Here is a 23381-nt window from a genome sequence, read left to right as displayed (position 1 = left end):
TAAAATATTAATATCTTGGGGAATCTTGGAGGGCTAGAGGGCTCAAACGAGCCCTCTGGCCAGCCCTCGGTTGGAGATAGCCTAACTGCTACGGTTGGATGCTCTGCTGATTAAAGATGAAATGAGTAGATGGAGCAACAAAGTTAAATTTGTAGATAAAAAAGCGCATAAGGTCGGGAAGGTGGGCCTACTGGCTACCGTGTGCTTGCCACTGGCCAGAAGCCTCTACAATAAGAGCAACTCTACCTATAGAGCCCTTCCCCTGGCAATTCATTATTGAATCCACCCTATTGAACAGTAACCGCCTTGAATGAATAGTAACTGCCATTAATGAAGAGTAATTGTCATTTGCATCTCCACCCTTAGAGCCCTCCCCCTGGCAATAGGCAATAAAATATTAGTTTTTTTTGTTTGTTTAAATAATACAAAATAAAATTATTTGTAATGTCGGATAAGATTTTTTAAATCGTTATCGTTGGGCCACGTGTCATTTTATAAAAAAAAAATTATTTAGCGATGGATTTCGATAAGATTTTTATCCAATGTCATCGTGCCACGTGTCGTTATCTTTTTTACAATTTTTTTTTAGATTTTTTACAATTTTTTTGGATTTTTTCCATTTTTTAAAAATTTTATTCAAATAATTAATCTCTGTCGTTGGATTTAAAAATTTTTGAATTCCAACACTCCAGATTGTGCCACGTGTCACAACGGTAACTTTTCTTAATTTTAAAACTATTTTTTCTTTATTTATAAAGCATATTAATATCGACCATTGATCTCAGATCGAATGGTTGATATTAAATAAGATTTTTTTATTGTTGACATCGAACAGTCCAAATGAAGGAGCCGTTGAGATCGAACGGACCGTGGGAAGCCACGTGGCTTCCCAACAGTAACTGTGACATTTTGAAAAGCGGACTGATTTTTCTGAAAAGCTGTCGGGCGACGCGCCCCCACGCGCGAGTGGGGTGCACGCGCCTGACAGAAAAAAATAAAAAAAGGGCTTGGAGCTCAGGCTCCGGGGCTGTCACAAATTGACAGGCCCCCTGCTCGGGCCTTCTCCACGAGCTCGGGCCCTTCAAGGCTGGAGGTGATTCACAGGGCCTCGGGCCCTTTCTTCTCCCCTGTCCCCCGGGCTTCTAGCAAGGCTGGACTTGCTCTAAAGCCTGTGTGTTTGCTTCTACCATACGGACTACGAATTTAATGTTTCTATGTATTTACACGTTTTCTGACATAGAGAGATGGAGTTGATTGTATTCAAGTTTTTAACATTATTGTCATCGCCATCAGAACTTTGTTTTACATCAACTGCAGACCTTTAACATTTCTTCGTCTTCTGCGGCCGATTCTGATGTAGCTGATTTCTAATTGGTTGGTTTCGATGGCAAGCTGATAAACTCTTTTTAATAATTATATATACATTTTGAAAATACGTGTCATCACATGAATGTTACATTGGCATAAAAGTTACTCTAATATGAATAACATGATTAATCACTTCCACACAAGTTTTTCTTGCTTACTTTCCAACTAAGTTCTAGGCCTTCTTATGAGACTAGGATTTTCTCCTCTTCTCTTTCCATTCCCTTTTATCTCCTCCTCTCACACACTCTTATTTTATCTTTCTCTTGTTATAAAAAATTAATATAAGATGTAGACGTAACTTAACCGTAACCGTTCAATTAGGAGGGGAGGGAAGGGGAGGGAAAAAAAGAGGGGAGATAATCTTACTTCCTTCTTATGACCTCTCGATAGCCTATAAAAACAGATTCCAAATCTTAGGCAATCTCCAATAGTGAAGGACTATATTCTTAGCCCTTTGTGATTTTGTAATGTAAAATTAACTTGTTTTTATTTTTTAGGAATTATAAAAAGGTAATCAATCGATAGTGCTTGGAAATTTCTTTGAAAGAAATTGGTCACTAACTGGGAATGTTCAAAGCTTTGTACATAAAACATGCAAAATACGAAAATTGAACGAGAAAGAGCTTTTTTTTTTAAACTACAAGCAATATTCTATAGTAGTCTCTATTAAGAGAAGGCGGGAGGGTTTGAATTGACATATAGTGGGTTAAAGAGAAATACCCTCAATCATAAAGGCAATCCACCCCTTACATAATGGTCGAACAAGTATGTAACCTGAGTGCTACGGTGACCCACCAGCTGTAGGTTAGCTGTCTTTGTCAACATTAAGTTTCATTGATGGTTTGCTTATCAAAGTTGAAACTAGTGGATGGAAAATAAGAAGAGTAACGCTAGAGAGACTAAATTTACAAAATAAATGACGTGTCACCAATAAAAAAACACGTTAATCAACGCTTAAGTAATAATCAAATCATCAACTTTCATGTCATTTAGTTTACAAAGTTTAATCTACAAATTTAGTCCCCTTAGCATTGTCAAAAAAAAATTATGTAGGGATGACTTGTGAGTTGTGACTTCTTTAGTGAAGGTTATGAACTCATGAGGATGTGCCCTTTTTTGTCTTTCTATTTATGGTGAGATCAAACTAAATAGGTTGAGACTCTATAATTCAATAAATTGATTTGTCACCTGTGCTTGGAAAGTTAGATTCCAAATCTTGTTCAATCTCAATTGGTGAATAACTATATTTTTAGGCCTCAGTAATTTTGTAGTGTGAAAATTATAAAAATGTAATCAATTGAAATTGCTTGAAAATTTCTTGAAAGAAACTGATCACTGAACTAGAAAACTTTACAACCGTGCACGCAAAGAGCGTAAAGGAAGGGCCCCATCCCATGTGCCCCTTTTATACTTTTACGACCGTTCATCTGTACCTCATTGAAATTCCTGAAGGAGCCTTTGGAACTTTAAGTCAAAAGCCAATTCGAAAGCTTTGGAAGTAGAAGTGGGCAAATTAATTCATTAAATATTAATGAATAATTATTAAGATTTTTTTAGTTTCATCTTTAACATAACATAGCGGTGAGATGGACAGTTTTAATGATTGTGTTAGGTAATATTAAACTAAATGAGTTTGAGACTCCAATGACTTGATTTGTCACATGTGCTTGGAAAGACATATACGAAATCTTATTCGATCTCCATTCATGAACAACTATATACATTTTTTTTTGAAAAAAATGAGATAACTGGCAATAAGCCCTAACTATTCATCTCTTCTGAGCTTGAAGATGCTATATGAAGCTTTACCCTGCCCATGATTTTGTAGTGTAAGATTCATTTTTTTTTGGGTGAAATGCCAATTTAGTCCCTGAACTATCACCTCAGTGAAAATTAGGTCCTTGAATTATTTTTTCAGTAAAATAAGTCCCTAAATTCATTAGAAATTGCTAATTTCATCCCTATTATTATATTCAAAGCTATTTTATCTAATTTTTCGTCAAATTAAGTCACTTGACACACTTTAGAATGTAATACCATCATTTTCTTGTTTATAAGTGCTTAACATTTCATATATGTTGCGAATTTAATGTCTAATTTACCCTTAAAAGTTAACTTACACTATTTCTTTATGAAAAACTACCAATTTCTCCTCCAAAGTTAACTCCATACACTATTTCTTTATGAAAAACTATCAATCTAGCATTCAATGTGTATCACATGCAAGTAACGTGACTTAAATTGATGGAAAATTGAATATAGTAGCTTCGAATGTAACATTAGGGATGTAATTGGCAGATTTTTATAATTCAGGGACTAATTTTTCTGGAAAAATAGTTTAGGGACCTAATTTTCACTAAGGTCATAATTCAGAGACTAAATTGGCAGTTTACCCTTTTTTTTTAAATAAAAAATTAACAAAATGTTGCAATCGAAAGTGCTTGGAAATTGAAGAAATTGGTGACTAATTAACTAGAAAATTTCAAAACCATGTTCGCAAACCGCGTAAAGAGAGGCCCCATCCCATGTGCCCTTTCTTAAGCTTTTGCAACTGTTCATCTCTTACTCATTGCTTTTCCGGAAGAGCATTTGGAACTCAAAAGCCAATTCAAGTAAATTCTGAACTAGTCTTCCCCTCTCTCTCGTTTCATTAGATCCTCCTCAATTCTTAACTACTCTCTCTCTCTCTCTTGCTTTTGCTTTGTTGGATCCTCCTAAATTTTGAACCAGTCGCTCTTTCTACTCTATTCACAATTAATCTCTCTGCAACAAATTGGTAACTTGTCAGAGGTTAGTCGGTGTTTATTGATATTGTTTAAGGCTCTTACTGTATTTTTTGTCATTTATTTTTTATTAATAAGTTTTGGTGTTATGTTGTGACGCATTTAATTTGCTAATTAATTTTTGTTATGTCTGCTGTTAATTTCTTCGCTGGTGACCTGGCACCGGATGTCACTTTGTTTTGTTCGCATCTTTATCAATTGTCTTCCTTTTGACGTTTGGATTAAACGGTTCTCTTAACAGAGGTTCTGAAAAGCTTCATTACAAAAGATTGAAAGAGAAAGAGCAAATGGAAATAGAAAACAAGGAAGAGAACAGAAGAAAGAGGTCTCAAGTTTATTTTTTGCATCCTTTTTGTGTGGTGGTTTTTGGTATGCATAATAATCTGATTTATGTTTATTGACTATACGAAACATAACCAAAACTTCACTTGCAGGAATCGATCAGGAGACGATGATGATACCGATTGTGAGGGGAGCAAAGCAAGGAGACAAGGTTTGCACTTTTATCATTTTATGGTTTTCAACTACTGGTAGTTTTGCATGCTGAGATGACGTTGTTCATATTAAGATTGCAAATATATGAATATCTTTCTTTAAAGTAGTTTTTTAAAGAAAATATGTGTTATGCTATTCTGTATTTTTTTTGTCATTTCTGTTTAATTAATAAGTTCAGGTGTTATGCTATTCTGGCATTTAATTTGCAAATTAATTTTTGTTATGTCTGCTGTTAATTTCTTCGCTAGTGACCTGTCACCGGATGTCACTTTGTTTGGTTTGCGTCTTGAATAATTGTCTTCCTTTTGACGTTTGGATTAAACGGTTCTCTTTACAGATGTTCTGAAAAGCTTCATTACAAAAGATTGAAAGAAAGAGCAAATGGAAATAGAAAAGAAGGAAGTGAACAGAAGAAAGAGGTCTCAAGTTTATTTTTTGCATCCTTTTTTGGTATGCATAATCTGATTAACTGTATGAAACATAACCAAAACATCACTTCCAGGAATCGATCAGGAGACGATGATGATACATATTGTGAGGGGTGCAAAGCAAGGAGAAAAGGTTTGCATTTATATCATTTTATGGTTTTCAAATACTAGTAGCTTTACATGCTGAGATGGCTTTGTTCATATTAAGATTTTAAATATATGAATATCTTTCTTTAAAGTATAGTTTTTTAAAGAAAATATGTGCCTATCATGTGCCCCATTTTCTACTTTCGTTCATCTCTCACTCATTGAAACTTTGTGCATGTAGTCAAAAGCCAATTCTAAGTAAATTCTCCTTAATTCCTGCAACGTCATAATATTATTTCTCTTTAATTAACAATTAATCTCTCTGCAACTACATCTTTTTGCTGGATCTGAAAACTAGAGGTTATGGATATCGCTTCTTCTTCTTCATCCGCTGCTGCTCCTGCTGATGCTGATGATACAAAAAAGTACGATGTGTTTATTAGTTTCAGAGGTGAGGACACCCGCCGTACTTTCACCAGCCACCTCCATGCTGCCTTACTTCAGAAAAAAATCACAACCTATATTGATGACGAGCTTAAGAGAGGAGATGAAATCGCACCTGCCCTTCTCGAAGCAATCAAGGAATCAGAGCTTTCGGTGATCATTTTCTCGAAAGACTACGCTTCTTCCACGTGGTGTTTGGATGAGCTTGTGCATATCCTAGAATGCAAGAAAAAACATGGCCAGTTGGTTATACCCATTTTTTACGACACCCTTCCATCGGATGTACGAAAACAACGGGGGAGTTATGAGGTTGCATTTGCTCAACTTGAACAACGTTTCCAGAACAGTATCGACAAGGTGCACAAGTGGAGGGGTGCTTTGACGAATGCAGCAAATATATCTGGGTTTGATTCAAAAAATTATGGGTAACTAACTAATTCTTTTAACTTGTATAAAATTATAAATTTTCTTTAAACTTGTGATGATTTTATTTTGCTAAGATTTTGTAAGGTATAAATATTTAAAACTAACTATTACTTTCCTACATATATATGCCAGGACGGATGCTGATTTAGTTAAGAAAGTTGTTGAAGATATTTGGACCAAATTGTGTTGCGCATCATCCTGCGATTTAAAGGGCTCTGTTGGAATTGAACGCATCGAGCAGGTCGAATCGCTTTTAGTCATTCATTCACCGAACGCTTGCATCACTGTAGGTATTTGGGGAATGGGTGGTATTGGCAAGACCACCCTTGCCGAGGCTGTATTTCGCAGACACTCTTCTAAATTTGAAGCTTCTTCTTTTCTTAAGAATGTTAGGGAGAACTCAGAAAAAGCAAGTGGACCAGATTACTTGGAAAAAACACTTCTTAAGGAGATATTAAAGGAAGAAGGTTTATCCATAGGATCAACTTATGTTCGAGAAAGGCTCAGGCGTACAAAGGTCCTCATTGTTCTTGATGATGTGAGTGATTCTAAGCAATTGGAATGTTTAGCTGGCAGTCGTCTCCAGTTTGGCACTGGAAGTAGAATCATTATCACAACTAGAAATAGGGGCACACTTAGGCAAACTGTTGAAGAGGATAATATTTATGAGGTTGAGGTATTAAAACCGGATGATGCTCTTCAACTCTTCTATTCGCATGCTTTCAAGGATAACAATACTCGTAGAACAGATTATAAGGAGTTGGCAAAAAAGGTGGTGGCTTATGCCAAAGGCGTTCCTTTAGCTCTTACAGTTCTGGGGTCGTCGTTCTTCAATTGCAAGAGCAAAGAAGAATGGGAAGATGAATTCAACAAATTGAAACGATTTCCCAGTGAAGATATTCAGAAAGTGTTGAGAATAAGTTATGATAGATTGGAAAGAAATGAGAAGGAGATATTTCTGGATATAGCATGTTTTTGTAAAGGGTGGCCTGTGGATAGGGTAAAACGAATGTTAAATGTTCGTAGATTCTTTGCGACAACCGGAATTAGAATTCTCATTGATATGTCTCTCATATCAATTGATTCAAAGTGGGGAAGCGAAATCATAGAGATGCACGATTTGCTACAAGAAATGGGAAGGACAATTGTTCAAGAACAATATATTAAAGATCCTAGTAAGCGGAGTAGGTTGTTCACTGATGAGGATATCTATCATGTATTGAAGAGTAACACGGTAAGAGCCAAATGCATCCAATTTTTTTCTTTTCTTTTTTTTTTTAGAAAAAAAAAATTACAAACTTGAGATGATAACAGAACAAAGTAAAACTAATTTATAATAAAGAAGTGAGATTGTTAAAAGATGAATTTGATTGAATATTTATTTTGTTAGGAAGTGTTTGGAATATGAACAAATGTTTGTTTATTTAGACAAGTAGAGGAAGATACAATTATGTTGGATATTTGACTAGACTAAGACACTTGTACATGATTACCATTGCAAATACTCTCCATTCCAAATGTGCATTACATTTTAATATGTTTATATTCACATTTAAACTTTCTTCTTATTCTCAGAAAACTCCAAATGTTGAAGGCATAATGGTTAATGGGAATAATCTTGAATACCAACCATTGAAACGTGCATGCTTCAAAAAGATGTTTAACCTAATAGTGCTACTAATTAGCTCGTTTGGCAAATTGACCGCTTCTCTAGACCTTCCTAATTCTCTTCGTTATCTTTACTGCTGGGGATATCCACTGGAATCTTTGCCGTCAAATTTTTGTCCGGAAAATCTAGTTGAGCTTCATATGCCACATAGCAAAGTTAAGAAGCTTTGGAAAGAAGACGAGGTATATTATATTATATGCCTATTTTAATTCTTGTATAAAATCAAGTGTAGAAATTATATTAATTCTTTATATTTCTATTTAATTTGTTGCAGATACTTGTCAACTTACAAGTGATTGATCTGCGGCGCTGTTCAAATCTAACTGAAGTTCCAAATCTCTCTAGGAGTCTAAAAATTGTGGAGATAAATCTCAGGGGCTGTGAAAGTTTGGTTGAAATTCCTTCGTATTTTCAACATCTTGACAAGCTTACTCATCTTCATCTTGGATTCTGCTACAGTCTCAAGTATCTTCCAGAGATGCCAGGAAATATTCAATACTTAAATTTAGAATGCAGTGGTATAAAGGAGTTGCCTGAATCAGTTTGGTCTAACGAAAATATTTCTTACTTGAATCTAAGGAAATGCGAAGACCTTAAGAAACTTCCAAGCAACAGGTGTAAGTTGAAAAATCTCGAGAAACTCGATCTCTATTCGTGCTCCAAATTTGAAAACTTTCCAGAGATTTTGGAGCCCATGGAACATATGAAGTCCTTAAGTTTAATTCAAACAGCAATTACAGAGCTACCCTCATCAATCTGTAAGTTGAAATATCTTGAAAGTCTTGATCTCACAAAGTGCTCTAGATTTTCCAAATTCCCTGAAATCTTGAAGCCAATGGAACATTTGGCGTGTCTTTGTTTGGAAGACACAGCTGTCGAAATGCTTCCTTCGTCTATAGGAAATCTAAATGGGCTTCAAGATTTAAACCTTAGGGGCTGCTATCAACTTAAGGATGTCCCAACAGGTATCTACAGTTTAACCAATCTTAAACGTCTCGACTTTTGGGGCTGTCGGAGACTTGAAAAATTGCCTTCCAGCTCTGTTGGGTTTATCTCTTTAGAAGAACTAGAACTCAGCTATAGCGGTATATTGGAAATACCAGCAAGCATCAAACAAGCTTCTCGGTTGTCCATACTCAACTTAATCAACTGCAAGCGGCTTCAATCTATACCAGAGCTCCCAGTGCTATGTAATGTTAAAGCTCAAGGCTGCACGTCGCTGAAGATAGTGTCAAGTTCAAGGACAGCACTCACACAAGGTTGGGATAAACCTAATTATTGTTTCAGAGATTTTGCTAATTGCCCAAAATTAGATAATAATTCAAGGAGCAACATAATGGATGAAGCACAGATTACAATTATGCGAATGGCAACTGTTGCGCCATTAAAGCACTATTTCTTGCCTCATAATCCCTGGCCTCAGATTAACATTGCATGTCCAGGAAAAGAAATTCCAAATTGGTTCAGCTATCAAAATGAGGGATCTTCAGTAGACATCGAGCTTTGTCCAGATTGGTTTCGAACAGGTTTATTTGGTTTCGCTCTCTCTGTTGTTCTTTCTTGTGTTTCAGAGGTGTGGTGTGACGTCTGGAGGGTCAGAGCTAATTTCTTTGTCAAATTCATGGGTGAAAGCCATGAACTGTTCAGCTCTGAGTACATTATCCCACGCGCCTACAACCGTGACGGCCAACATCACGTGTATGTGTGGAATGAGGCCTTTAGAAGTGAAGAGGTAGGAAAAAACTGCTCCCCTGATGTTTACAAACTTGCCAAAGAGGCCTCTGTTGTCTTCTGCATGTTGGATTCAATGAAGGTGGAAAGCTGTGGCATATGCCCATTGTATGCCGAAGATGCTGAGAAATTCAAATTTGGTCATGTGTTCATGTCGAGGGGACCAAAAGTAGAAGAACAAACAAGACAAGATGATGATTCCAAAGGTGGTGGATCAGGAGATGAGCCTCAAGTTAGTGGATCAAGTGATGAGTTTGAAGCAAATGAAAGTGATTAGGAAAAACTTTTTTAAGGCAAATTTGTACTTTGATAGCTCACTTGTCTGACCAAGAAATAAAACAACAAATAGGCAAGGCTTTTATTATTTTGGTATTGTTTATGCTTTATACATTATAAAGCGCTAGTTACGGACAAGTGTATAATAGCCTTTTTGTTATCTTTAAAACTTGATTTACCTTTATATCATAAACAGAGACATTAATTAACACACCATGCCAGGGCAAAGTAAAAAACTCATGACCAAGTGCGATTGTTTGAACATTTGACACGACAAAAATATGCGATTGTTCGATGGCTCAACTGCAATGAGCAAAAAATATGAATGACCCGATTGGACTAACACCGGCAAAACTCAGTGTTCTTGTTTGCATCATACAAAGATCAGCGAAACAAATTTTATTAGAGAGGGTAGGAAATTACAGCAAATTAAGGCTGAAAAAAATAAAGGCACAGCTTCAGTTTAATAATACAATCATCGAATTTGTAACAACGATAAAACTATAGGGCTCTTTGCTTCAATAGGACTAGGAACATTCCAAAATTAAGGAGAAAAATTATACGTCGCGCTACAAGCTAAGGGAAGAAAAGAATGAAGAAAAAGTGAGATGCATACACAAAGAAATGAAATACAAAAGATACATTACAAGTTCGATGGCTGAACTGCATTTTGACCCCGAAATATTCAATTTTCTCTCTAGCATCCAAGATTTCTTTCCCCAAGTCTCTGGGATATTTGTTATGATTTGACACTTATCAGGAAGTAACATGCACACATAACTTTGCTGCTCAAGATGAGAAAATTGGGGAAACATTAAAGTTCTAAGTACCTTTTTATCAGCTTCAGTTGGTTCTTTGAACTTTGAGTTCAGTGAGTTAACCTCCTCTGTACTCAGTTGATCTACAAGATGTTTCTCCAATTCTGGTACTCTGGATTTCTACTAATTGGCCTGCTGCTTTTCCTCAGCATGAGAAGGAGCAACTGTCTTCAGTGGCCTTCCTCCAGCTGGGGGTGCCATGTGCCGAGCATCAAGACCAGGCATCGGTTGCTGTTGTTGAAAGCCTTTTAAAGTGAAAAATAAGAAACTATTCTCCATCAAAGAAAGACATGTTTCAAAATATAAAAGTGATTTGTTTTATGGATGAATACCAGAAGCAGGTCTCCAGGCTACATTGCCAGCATTGGAGTAATTATTTGCAGGTTGAAAAATATTGGATAAATTAAACATAACATTGCTTGGTAGAACTGCTGGAAGAGGGCGTCCTCCCTAAACCGTTCTATCAAAGATAATGTGGCATGATGCGTAGTCATTCTATCAATCTAGACTGCACATTTAGACATGACTCAATTTAATAGTATATATTTATGGAAATTGAAGAAATTGGTGACTAATTAACTAGGAAATTTCAAAACCATGTTCGCAAACCGCGTAAAGAGAGGCCCCATCCCATGTGCCCTTTCTTAAGCTTTTTTAACTGTTCATCTCTTACTCATTGCTTTTCCGGAAGAGCATTTGGAACTCAAAAGCCAATTCAAGTAAATTCTGAACTAGTCTTCCCCTCTCTCTCGTTTCATTAGATCCTCCTCAATTCTTAACTACTCTCTCTCTCTCTTGCTTTTGCTTTGTTGGATCCTCCTAAATTTTGAACCAGTCGCTCTTTCTACTCTATTCACAATTAATCTCTCTGCAACAACTACTTCCTGGATCTGAAAACTAGAGGTTATGGATAAGGTTTCTTCTTCTTCTTCTTCATCCGCTGCTGATACAAAAAAGTAATTGTTTTGGATATTATTTTGAAGCTGGAGAAAATAAACAAGCCCTTGTCAAATTGGTAACTTGTCAGAGGTTAGTCAGTGTTTATTGATACTGTTTAAGGCTCTTACTGTATTTTTTGTCATTTATTTTTAATTAATAAGTTTTGGTGTTATGTTGTGACGCATTTAAATTGCTAATTAATTTTTGTTATGTCTGCCGTTAATTTCTTGGCTAATGACCTGGCACTGGATGTCACTTTGTTTTGTTTGCATCTTGATCAATTGTCTTCCTTTTGACGTTTGGATTAAACGGTTCTCTTTACAGATGTTCTGAAAAGCTTCATTACAAAGGGTTGAAAGAGAAAGAGCAAATGGAAATAGAAAACAAGGAAGAGAAGAGAAGAAAGAGGTATCAAGTTGATTTTTTGCATCCTTTTTGTTAGTATTCCCTCCTCATGAAATTAAATGCCCATCTTTAATGTGCAGCTGTCTAAGAAGCAATATCCTTGGACAAAGAAAGGTCTTTCCAGTTTTCAAGAACTGAGTAAATGTAAAGCAGCCCAATATTGATTGCTTTGTCTATCCCCTTCCATAGTTTTCCAGAACGGAGTTGATTATGAATATTTATATGTTGTTAGCCTGTAGCTCAAAAATAAGAGGGTTAGTAACAGAAAAATAGTGAGTTCATCCAAGAGTTTGTGAGTGCTCTTGAGTCAGTCAGCCTCTAAAGTTTAGAGAGATTGGTGCTTGTAATCCCATTTCTTAGTGGAAGTATTTTGGACTTTGTCCTGTGGTTTTTCCCTTCACATTGGGGGGTTTTTTCCACAAAATTCTGGTGTCCTTTTGTTCATCTTTAATTTCTGTTTACTTGTGTTTTATTTCTTGTGATTTACACTAGCAGCAAGCTGCTGTTTCCGCTGCAGCAAACTCAACAATTGGCATCAGAGCCGGGTTGCTTTGTAGATCATGGATGTCAACACAAGTCGAATGGTGAGCCTAAATGGAAGAAACTACATTATTTGGAAGTCAAAAATGGAGGACTTACTGTATTGCAAGGATATGTTCGGTCCAATTGAAGGTGACAAGCCGGAAAAAATGTCCGATGAGGAATGGAAGAAACAAAACCGAAGAACCATTGGAGTTATCAGGCAATGGCTTGATGATAGTGTGTATCACCACGTTTCAAAGGAGACTAACGCACTTTCGTTGTGGAAGAAGCTTGAAAGCTTATACGAAAGAAAGACAGCGGGCAACAAAGTTTTTTTGATGAAAAAACTTGTCAATTTAAAGTTCAAAGAAGGCACCTCCGTCAACGAACACTTGAACGAAATGCAAAACATTGTCAATCAGCTCTCTTCAATGAATATGGTGTTGGATGATGAACTACAAGCTCTCCTGCTTCTCAGTTCTCTTCCAGACAGTTGGGAAACCTTGGCCATTTCTGTGAACAACTCTGCTTCAGATGGAGTCCTGTCCATGAATCAAGTTACTGCTAGTTTGCTGAACGAAGAAACGAGAAGAAAATCCACAGAATCCTCCTACTCAGAAGCTTTGGTTGTAGAGAAGAGGGGGAGGAATAAAAATAGAAGTGCTTATCCTCAGTCTCATGGGAGGTCAAGAAGCAAATCAAGGCCAAGAAAGGATGTCGTATGTCATTATTGTGGTCTAAAAGGTCACTACAGAAGAGAATGCAGAAAGCTCAAGAAGGAAAAGAAAAATGAAGAAAAACATGAAGAGAAAGATACTGCTGCTATATCCTCTGATGGTGATATTATTGTTCTCTCGGAGTGTGAAAAATCATGCTTGAATATGTCTTATGAAGATACCACTTGGACAGTAGACTCCGGAGCCTCCTTTCATGCTACTTCGAACAAGGCATTTTTTTCATCATATAAGGCTGGTGATTTTGGCATAGTGAAGATGGGAAATAAGGATACATCAAAAATTGCAGGGATTGGTGAAGTGATTCTAGAAACTGATCGTGGTAGCAAACTCATGCTCATGGAGGTTAGACATGTGCCAGACCTACGCCTAAATTTAATTTCTGTCGGAAAGTTGGATGATGCCGGATACAAGAATAAGTTTTCAAATGGGAGATGGAAGCTCAAAAAGGGATCCCTCGTAATTGCAAGAGGAAGAAAATGCTGCACTCTGTACAGAACCCATGCTCAACTATGGAAGGGTGAGCTGAATGCAATGGAAAATGATGTTTCGATCGATCTATGGCACAAGCGGCTGGGTCATATGAGTGAGAAGGGTTTGCAGATTCTTGCAAAGAAAGAAATCCTCCCTGAAATTAAAGGTACGCACATAAACAGCTGCATTCATTGTTTAATTGGCAAGCAACATAGAGTTTCCTTTCAAAGAAACCATGAAAGAAAATCAAATATTTTAGACATGGTTTACTCGGATGTGTGTGGGCCACTGAAAGTTAAATCCTTGGGTGGTGCTTCTTATTTTGTCACTTTTATAGATGATCATTCAAGAAAAGTTTGGGCATATGCTTTAAAAACAAAAGACCAGGTGCTGTCAACATTTAAAACCTTTCATGCTATGGTGGAAAGAGAGACAGGAGTGAAACTAAAATGCATTCGCACCGACAATGGCGGTGAGTACTTGGGGCCATTTGATGAGTATTGTAAAATGCATGGCATTAGACATGAGCAATCTGTTCCGAGAACTCCACAACACAATGGTGTTGCGGAAAGGATGAATCGCACCATTGTGGAAAAAATAAGATGTTTGTTGTCTCATGCAAAATTGCCCAAAACTTTTTGGGGGGAGGCAATGAGAACATCATGTTATTTGATTAATTTGTCTCCTTCATCACCCTTAAATGGAGATGTTCCAGAGAAGGTATGGAGTAAGAAAGGTGTCTCATATGGACACTTGAAGACATTCGGTTGCAAAGCATCTGTGCATATACCCAAGGAGGAGAGATCAAAGCTTGATGACAAGGCCAAGCAATGTGTATTTTTGGGTTATGGAGATGAAAAATTTGGCTACAGATTGTGGGATCCTGTAAGCAAGAAAGTGGTTCGAAGTCGAGATGTGGTTTTCTTTGAAGACCAGACAATTGAAGATTTTGAGAAGAATGCAAAATGTGATCAGCCTTATTTTGATAGTCTGATTGATTTCGATCCAATTTCTCATGTTGTAGCTCACGATGTTGAAGGGGGAGCTGAACCAGATAAAGATCTTGATGGCCAAGAAAATGTACCGGCAGATTCTAATGCTGAAGAGATTCAAGAAGAACAACCCACGCGTGAACAAGATATGGAGTTAAGAAGGTCCAACAGACAACGTGTACCATCCGTGAAATATTCGCCACATGAATATGTCCTACTTACAGATAGTGGCGAACCCGAATGCTTCCAAGAAGTGCAGTATGATGTTCACAAAGAAGAATGGTTGAAAGCTATGCAAGAGGAGATGAATTCCTTGCATAAGAATCATACGTATGATTTGGTGGAAAGACCAAAGGGAAAGAAAGTTCTTCCAAACAAATGGGTTTTCAAGCTAAAAGAAACTGAAAACTCAAAACCAAGGTACAAAGCGAGATTGGTTGTGAAGGGGTATGCACAGAAGAAAGGCATTGATTTTGATGAGATATTCTCGCCTGTTGTGAAAATGACTTCAATTCGTGTTGTTCTGGGATTGGCTGCAAGCATGAATCTGGAGATTGAGCAATTAGATGTCAAAACAGCCTTTCTACATGGTGATTTGCATGAAGATATTTATATGGAGCAGCCGGAAGGTTTTAAAATCAAAGGGAAGGAGCATATGGTCTGCAAGCTGAAAAAGAGTCTATATGGACTTAAACAAGCTCCGAGACAATGGTACAAGAAATTTGAGTCCTTCATGGTTGATAATGGGTTCAAGAAGACAGCTTCTGATCATTGTGTGTTCATTCAAAAATCTTCCAGTAAGGATTTCATTATATTGCTTCTATATGTGGACGATATGTTAATTGTTGGTCCGGAGGCTGATAAGATTGACAAGTTGAAGAAAAAGTTAAGCAAATCCTTTGATATGAAGGATTTGGGACCTGCGAAACAAATTCTTGGCATGCAAATCTCTCGAGACAGGAAAGAAGGCAAATTGTGGTTGTCTCAAGAAAGATATATTGAGAAAGTACTTGAAAGGTTCAACATGGACAAAGCCAAGTCTGTAAGCTGTCCATTTGCTGCTCACTTCAAGCTAAGCAACAGCCAATGCCCTTCAACAAAGGAAGAAATGGAAGAAATGAAGAAAATTCCCTATGCTTCAGCCGTAGGAAGTTTAATGTATGCAATGGTTTGCACTAGGCCAGACCTTGCCTATGCAGTAGGAGTGGTGAGTAGATTTCTTGCAAATCCTGGGAAGGAGCATTGGGCAGCAGTTAAATGGATTCTAAGGTACCTTAGAGGTACTGCAAAGTTATGTTTGTGTTTTGGAAATAATAAGCCTGTTCTCGAAGGCTTCACGGATGCAGATTTGGCAGGAGACAGAGACACAAAAAGATCAACTTCAGGCTATTTATTTACTTTTGCAGGGGGAGCGGTGTCTTGGCAATCTAAATTGCAAAAATGTGTGGCATTGTCTACTACAGAGGCAGAGTACATTGCCATTACTGAATGTTGCAAGGAGATGTTGTGGTTGAAGAGATATTTCAAAGAACTTGGTCTACACCAGAAAACGTTTGTCATCTACTGCGACAATCAAAGTGCAATCCATCTCAGTAAGAATCCAAGCTTTCACTACAAGTCTAAACACATTGATATCAGGTATCATTGGATTCGAGATGTGCTTGGGAAAAAATTGTTGCAGCTGGACAAAGTTCATACCAACGACAACAAGTCTGATATGTTGACGAAGGCTCTTCCTAAAGGAAAACATGAGCAGTGCACAACATCAGGAGGTTTGCGTTTCTTCGACACGAGTCGGGAAGGGGGAGATTGTTAGTATTCCCTCCTCATGAAATTAAATGCCCATCTTTAATGTGCAGCTGTCTAAGAAGCAATATCCTTGGACAAAGAAAGGTCTTTCCAGTTTTCAAGAACTGAGTAAATGTAAAGCAGCCCAATATTGATTGCTTTGTCTATCCCCTTCCATAGTTTTCTAGAACGGAGTTGATTATGAATATTTATATGTTGTTAGCCTGTAGCTCAAAAATAAGAGGGTTAGTAACAGAAAAATAGTGAGTTCATCCAAGAGTTTGTGAGTGCTCTTGAGTCAGTCAGCCTCTAAAGTTTAGAGAGATTGGTGCTTGTAATCCCATTTCTTAGTGGAAGTATTTTGGACTTTGTCCTGTGGTTTTTCCCTTCACATTGGGGGGTTTTTTCCACAAAATTCTGGTGTCCTTTTGTTCATCTTTAATTTCTGTTTACTTGTGTTTTATTTCTTGTGATTTACACTAGCAGCAAGCTGCTGTTTCCGCTGCAGCAAACTCAACACTTTTTGTGTGGTGTTTTTTGGTATGCATAATAATCTGATTTATGTTTATTGACTATACGAAACATAACCAAAACTTCATTTGCAGGAATCGATCAGGTGACGATGATGATACTGATTGTGAGGGGAGCAAAGCAAGGAGACAAGGTTTGCACTTTTGTCATTTTATGGTTTTCAACTACTGGTAGTTTTGCATGCTGAGATGACGTCGTTCATATCAAGATTGCAAATATATGAATATCTTTCTTTAAATTATAGTTTTTTTCAAAGAAAATATGTGCCTATCATGTGCCCCATTTTCTACTTTCGTTTATCTCTCACTCATTGAAACTTTGTGCATCTACTCAAAAGCCAATTCTAAGTAAATTCTCCTTAATTCCAGCAACGTCATAATATTATCTCTCTTTAGTTAACAATTAATCTCTCTGCAACTACATCTTTTTGCTGGATCTGAAAACTAGAGGTTACGGATATCGCTTCTTCTTCATCCGCTGCTGCTCCTGCTGATGCTGATGATACAAAAAAGTACGATGTGTTTATTAGTTTCAGAGGTGATCCCGCGTTGGTATTACCAGCCATCTTCATGCTGCCTTACTTCAGAAGAAAATTGAAACCTACATCGATGACAAACTTCGGAGTGGAGAAGAAATCGGACCTGCCCTTCTAGAGGCAATCAAGAAATCCACGATTTCGGTGATCATTTTCTCACAAAACTATGCTTCTTCCACTTGGTGTTTGGATGAACTTGTGCAAATACTCAAGTGCAAGAAAAGATATGGCCAGATGGTTATACCCGTATTCTACGACATCAATCCATCTCATGTACGAAAACAACACGGGAGTTATGCGGTTGCATTCGCTCAACTTGAAAAACGTTTCGATAACAATATCTACAAGGTGCACAAGTGGAGGAAAGCTTTGACGACTGCAGCCAATCTATCTGGGATTGATTATTCAAACAAACCCGGGTAACTAACTCATTCTTTAACTTGTCTAAAGTTATAAATCTTCTTTAAACTTGTGACAGTTTGATTTGTGCTAAGATTTGGTAAAGCATATTTAAGAATAACTATTGCTTTTTTCTACATAATCATACATATATATGCCAGGACGGAGGCAGATCTAATAAAGAATGTTGTCCATCGTATTTGCACCAAATTGATTGGTGAATCATCATGTAATTTAGAGGGCCTGTTTGGAATTGAAAGCCACATCGAGCAAATTGAAGAGCTGTTGGGCATTCATTCACAGGACGCTTGCATCACTGTAGGTATATGGGGAATGGGTGGTATTGGCAAGACCACCCATGCTGAAACTGTATTTTGCAAACTCTCTTCTACATTCGAAGCTTCTTGTTTTCTTAAGAATGTTACGGAGAACTCAGAAAAACCAAATGGACTAGATCACTTGGTAAAAACACTTCTTAAGGAGATATTAAAGGAAGAAAATCCATCCATAAATTCAACTTTTGTTCAAGATAGGCTCTCAGGCGTACAAAGGTCCTCATTGTTCTCGATGATGTGAGTAATTCAATGCAAATGGAACGTTTAGCTGGCAATTGTCTTGGGTATGGCAGTGGAAGTAAGTTCATTATCACAAGTAGAGATAGGAGCACACTTAGGCAAACTGTTGAAGAGGATAAGATCTATGAGGTGCAGGGATTACAACCGGATGACGCTCTTCAGCTCTTTTGTTCGCGTGGTTTCAAGGATGACAGTACTCGTAGAACTGATTATAAGGAGTTGGTAGAAAAGACCGTGCATTATGCTGGAGGTGTTCCTTTAGCTCTTATAGTTATGGGGTCCTTATTCTTCAATTACAAGAGCAAAGAAGAATGGGAAGAGGAATTCAACAAATTGAAACGATTTCCCAGCAAAGATATCCAGAAAGTGTTGAGAATAAGTTATGATGGATTGGAACAAAATGAGAAGGAGTTATTTCTGGATATAGCATGTTTTCATAAAGGGAAGCATGAGGATTTGGTAAAACGAAGGTTAGCTTCCTGTAAACGGTTTCCGAAAACCGGAATTAATATTCTCATTAATAGGTGTCTCATATCAATTTCAGAATGGGGAATAGAAACCATAGAGATGCATGATTTGCTACAAGAAATGGGAAGGAAAATTGTTCAAGAACAATGTATTAATGATCCCGGTAAACGGAGTAGGTTGTTCAATGATGAGGATGTCTATCGTGTACTGAAGAGTAACATGGTAAGAGCCAAATGCATTCAATTTTTTTCTTTTCGTGTTCTAGAAAGAAAAAAAAAGTAAAAACTTTATATGATAACAGAACAAAGTAAAACTAATTTATAATAAAGAAGTGAGATTGTTAAAAGATGAATTTGATTGAATATTTATTGTGTTAGGAAGTATTTGGAATATGAACAAATGTTTGTTTATTTAGACAAGTAGAGGAGGATACAATTATGTTGGATATTTGACTAGACTAAGACACTTGTACATGATTACCATCGCAAATACTCTTTGTTCCAAATGTGCGTTACATTTTAATATGTTTATATTCACATTTAAACTTTCTTCTTATTCTCAGGAAACTCCAAATGTTGAAGTCATACAGGTTAATTGGAATAATGCATTTAAATACCGACCGTTGAAATGTGCAGACTTCAAAAAGATTTCTAACCTAATAATGCTAATTGTGGAGGATGGCTACGAATTCATCACTTCTCTAGACCTTCCCAATTCTCTTCGTTATCTTGAGTGGCCAGGATATCCGTTGGAATCTTTGCCGTCAAATTTTTGTCCGGAAAATCTAGTTGAGCTTCTTATGCAATATAGCAAAGTTAAGAAGCTTTGGAAAGAAGAGCAGGTATATTATATTATATGCCTATTTTAATTCTTGTATAAAATCAAGTGTAGAAATTATATTAATTCTTTATATTTCTATTTCATTTGTTGCAAATACTTGTCAACTTACAAGTGATTGATCTGTATGGTTGTTCAAATCTAATTGAAGTTCCAAATCTCTCTGGGAGTCTAAAAATTGTGGAGATAAAACTCGCGTGGAATGAAAATTTTGTTGAAATTCCTTCGTATTTTCAACATCGTGACAAGCTTACTTGTGTTGAACTTAGATTCTGCAGGAGTCTCAAGCATCTTCCAGAGATGCCAGGAAATATTCAATACTTAAATTTAGAATGCAGTGGTATAAAGGAGTTGCCTGAATCAATTTGGTCTAACGAAAATATTTCTTACTTGAATATACAGCAATGCAAAGACCTTAAGAAACTTCTAAGCAGTTGGTGTACTTTGAAAAATCTCAAGGAACTCAATCTCTTTTTGTGCTCTAAAATTGAAAACTTTTCGGAGATTTTGGAGCCAATGGAGCATTTGAAGTGTTTAAGATTAAGGGAAACATCACTTACAGAGCTACCCTCATCAATCTGTGAGTTGAAATATCTTGAGACGCTTGATATCAGCAATTGCTCTAGATTTTCCAAATTCCCTGAAATCTTGGAAGCCAATGGAACATTTGGTGTTTCTTTGTTTGGAAGGCACAGCTGTCGAAATGCCTCATTCGTCTATTGGAAATCTAAATGGGCTTCAAGATTTAAACCTTAGTCAATGCCGTCAACTTAAGGAGCTTCCTTCGTCCATTGGAAATCTAAATGGGCTTGAACGTTTAAACCTTGAGGACTGCAAGCGACTTAAGGATGTCCCAACAAGTATCTACAGTTTAACCAATCTTAAACGTCTCAGCTTATATGGTTGTCATAGACTTGAAAAATTGCCTTCCAGCTCTGTCGGTTTTCTCTCTTTAGAAGAACTAAGACTCGGCTGCAGCCGTATATTGGAAATACCAGCAAGCATCAAACAAGCTTCTCGGTTGTCTATACTCAACTTAAACTGCTGCGAGCGGCTTCAATCTATACCAGAGCTCCCTGTGCTATGTAATGTTCAAGCTCAAGGCTGCACGTTGCTGAAGAAAGTGTCAAGTTCAAGGACAGCACTCACACAAGGTTGGGATAAACCTAATTATTGTTACAGAGATTTTACTAATTGCCCAAGATTGAATAATAATTCAAGGAGCTACATAATGGATGAAGCACAGATTACAATTATGCGAATGGCAACTGTTGCGCCATTAAAGGAGGGTTACTTGCTTCATGATCTCTGGCCTTAGATTAACATTGTATGTCCAGGAAAAGAAATTCCAAATTGGTTCAGCTATCAAAATGAGGGATCTTCAATAGACATCGAGCTTTGTCCAGATTGGTTTCGAACAGGTTTATTTGGTTTCGCTCTCTCTGTTGTTCTTTCTGGGGTTTTAGAGTCGCTGGTTGACTTCAGGAGGGTAAGTGCTATTTTCATTGTCAAATTCATGGGTGAAAGCCATGAACTGTTCCGTTCTGAGTACATTATCCCCGGCGAATCCTACAACTACCGTGACGGCCAACATCACGTGCATGTGTGGAATAGGGCCTTTAGAAGTGAAGAGGTAGGAAAAAACTGCTTCCCTGATGTTTACAAACTTGCCCAAAAAGGCCTCTGTTGTCTTCTTCACGCTGGATTCTGAAGGACGACCTGCTCCCTTGAAGGTGGAAAGCTGTGGTATATGCCCATTGTATGCGGAAGATGCTGAGAAATTCAAATTTGGTCATGTGTTCATGTCGAGGGGACCAAAAGTAGAAGAATTGCCTGAAATCTTGAAGTCAATGGAACAATTGGTGTCTCTTTGTTTGGAAGACACAGCTGTCGAAATGCTTCCTTCGTCTATTGGGAATCTAAATGGGCTTCAAGATTTAAACCTTAGAGGCTGCTATCTACTTAAGGATGTCCCAACAAGTATCTACAGTTTAACCAATCTTAAACGTCTCAACTTTAATGACTGTGGGAGACTTGAAAATTTTCCTTCCAGCTCTGTTGGTTTTATCTCTTTAGAAGAACTAGATCTCAGCAACAGCGGTATATTGGAAATTCCAGCAAGCATCAAACAAGCTTCTCGGTTGTCCATACTCAACTTAATCAACTGCAAGCGGCTTCCCTGATGTTCAGTTCTGAGTACATTATCCCCGGCGAACCCTACAACTACCGTGACGGCCAACATCACGTGCATGTGTGGAATGAGGCCTTTAGAAGTGAAGAGGTAGGAAAAAACTGCTTCCCTGATGTTTACAAACTTGCCAAAGAGGCCTCTGTTGTCTTCTACCTGGATTCTGGAGATCCTAAAGATTTTGAAGATTATGAAGAATATGAAGATGATGAGGATTTTCTGTTGCCAAAGAGGCCTATGAAGGTGGAAAGCTGCGGTATATGCCCATTGTATGCGGAAGATGCTGAGAAATTCAAATTTGGTCATGTGTTCATGTCGAGGGGACCAAAAGTAGGAGAAGAAACAAGACAAGATGATCATTCCAAAGGTGGTGGATCAGGAGATGAGCCTCAAGTTAGTGGATTTTCCATATTCCCTGAAATCTTGAAGCCAATGGAACATTTGGTGTCTCTTTGTTTGGAATACACAGCTGTCGAAATGCTTCCTTCGTCTATTGGGAATCTAAATGGGCTTCAAGATTTAAACCTTAGACGCTGCTATCTACTCAAGGATGTCCCAACAAGTATCTACAGTTTAACCAATCTTAAACGTCTCAACTTTAATGACTGTGGGAGACTTGAAAAATTGCCTTCCAGCTCTGTTGGTTTTATCTCTTTAGAAGAACTAGATCTCAGCAACAGCGGTATATTGGAAATTCCAGCAAGCATCAAACAAGCTTCTCGGTTGTCTATACTCAACTTAAACTGCTGCGAGCGGCTTCAATCTATACCAGAGCTCCCAGTGCTATGCAATGTTAAAGCTTCAAACTGCACGTCGCTGAAGATAGTGTCAAGTTCAAGGACAGCACTCGCACAAGGTTGGGATAAACCTAATTATTGTTGCAGAGTTTTTAGTCATTGCCCAAATTTGGATAATAATTCAAGGAGCAACATAATGGATGAAGCACAGATTACAGTTATGCTAATGGCAACTGCTGCGCCATTTAAGTACCCTCGAAAAGGAAAAAAGCTAAATCTGGAAAAGGAAAAAAAAGAAGGGGGCTGCAAATCGAAGAAGCTGAAAAGAAAAGGAAAAAGGGCGTTAAGGGAGTAGCCAAACAACTTCGAAAGCAATTCAATAGTTGATAACAACCCATTTAAATTGAACCCAAGAAGCTTCTACCATTTAAAATTCAACAAAACACAATCTATACAGTCGGAAAAAAAACAGTACCAGATGCGAGATTAGAAGAATTCACCAAAAACAAAAAACGATTCCATCCAACAAAAGATTCAGGAAAAAGAATAAAAATTATATACCTTGTTGATAAAGAGCTTGCAAAGCCGCAGATAAAAACTGGAAAATTCGAGCAACAACTTTTGCTGCAACTAAAAATCAAAGCAGATCAGAAAAATACACCCAAAGCTTGAAAAAAAAATTAAATCACACACAATCAGAAAAATAGAAAATTCGCCAGTAAACGTTTGATC

General features: G+C 37.4%; 2 protein-coding genes, 1 long non-coding RNA gene and 1 pseudogene across 8 annotated transcripts in view; 3 read left to right on the top strand and 1 right to left on the bottom strand.

The window, feature by feature from the left end:
• Positions 1-9891, top strand: part of LOC103407091 (disease resistance protein RPV1-like) — a 56130-nt gene extending 46239 nt beyond the window's left edge. For 2 of the 6 annotated variants that reach the window (XM_070821043.1, XM_070821044.1), the window contains exons 4-7: positions 5520-6030; positions 6164-7265; positions 7607-7882; positions 7975-9891. In XM_070821043.1, the coding sequence (XP_070677144.1) occupies positions 5520-6030; positions 6164-7265; positions 7607-7882; positions 7975-9708 (3623 nt within the window). In that variant the 3' untranslated portion in view covers positions 9709-9891. Of the gene's footprint in view, positions 1-4103; positions 4159-4392; positions 4477-4585; positions 4645-4983; positions 5066-5148; positions 5208-5519; positions 6031-6163; positions 7266-7606; positions 7883-7974 lie in introns of those variants that run through there. The other 4 variants (XM_070821045.1, XM_070821046.1, XM_070821047.1 and 1 more) reach the window with 4 other exon arrangements.
• A 278-nt stretch (positions 9892-10169) lies between these two features.
• LOC108171627 (uncharacterized) lies at positions 10170-11033 on the bottom strand. The gene is made up of 2 exons (XR_011580576.1): positions 10858-11033; positions 10170-10770 (listed from the first exon to the last, which is right to left on the bottom strand). It is a non-coding gene; the product is annotated as an uncharacterized lncRNA (long non-coding RNA).
• Positions 11034-11197: 164 nt separating this feature from the next.
• On the top strand, positions 11198-19902 carry LOC139195718 (TMV resistance protein N-like; annotated as a pseudogene).
• A 122-nt stretch (positions 19903-20024) lies between these two features.
• Positions 20025-21907, top strand: LOC139196180 (disease resistance protein RPV1-like). The gene is made up of 4 exons (XM_070821848.1): positions 20025-20304; positions 20414-20878; positions 21062-21357; positions 21404-21907. The coding sequence occupies exons 1-4, from the start codon at positions 20025-20027 to the stop codon at positions 21905-21907; spliced, it is 1545 nt and encodes a 514-aa protein (XP_070677949.1).
• Positions 21908-23381: the final 1474 nt, after the last annotated feature.

The sequence above is a fragment of the Malus domestica genome, chromosome 05 (assembly GCF_042453785.1).
Source record: "Malus domestica chromosome 05, GDT2T_hap1".
Classification (NCBI taxonomy): Eukaryota; Viridiplantae; Streptophyta; class Magnoliopsida; order Rosales; family Rosaceae; genus Malus; species Malus domestica.
This window is presented reverse-complemented; position numbering and strand designations above follow the sequence as displayed.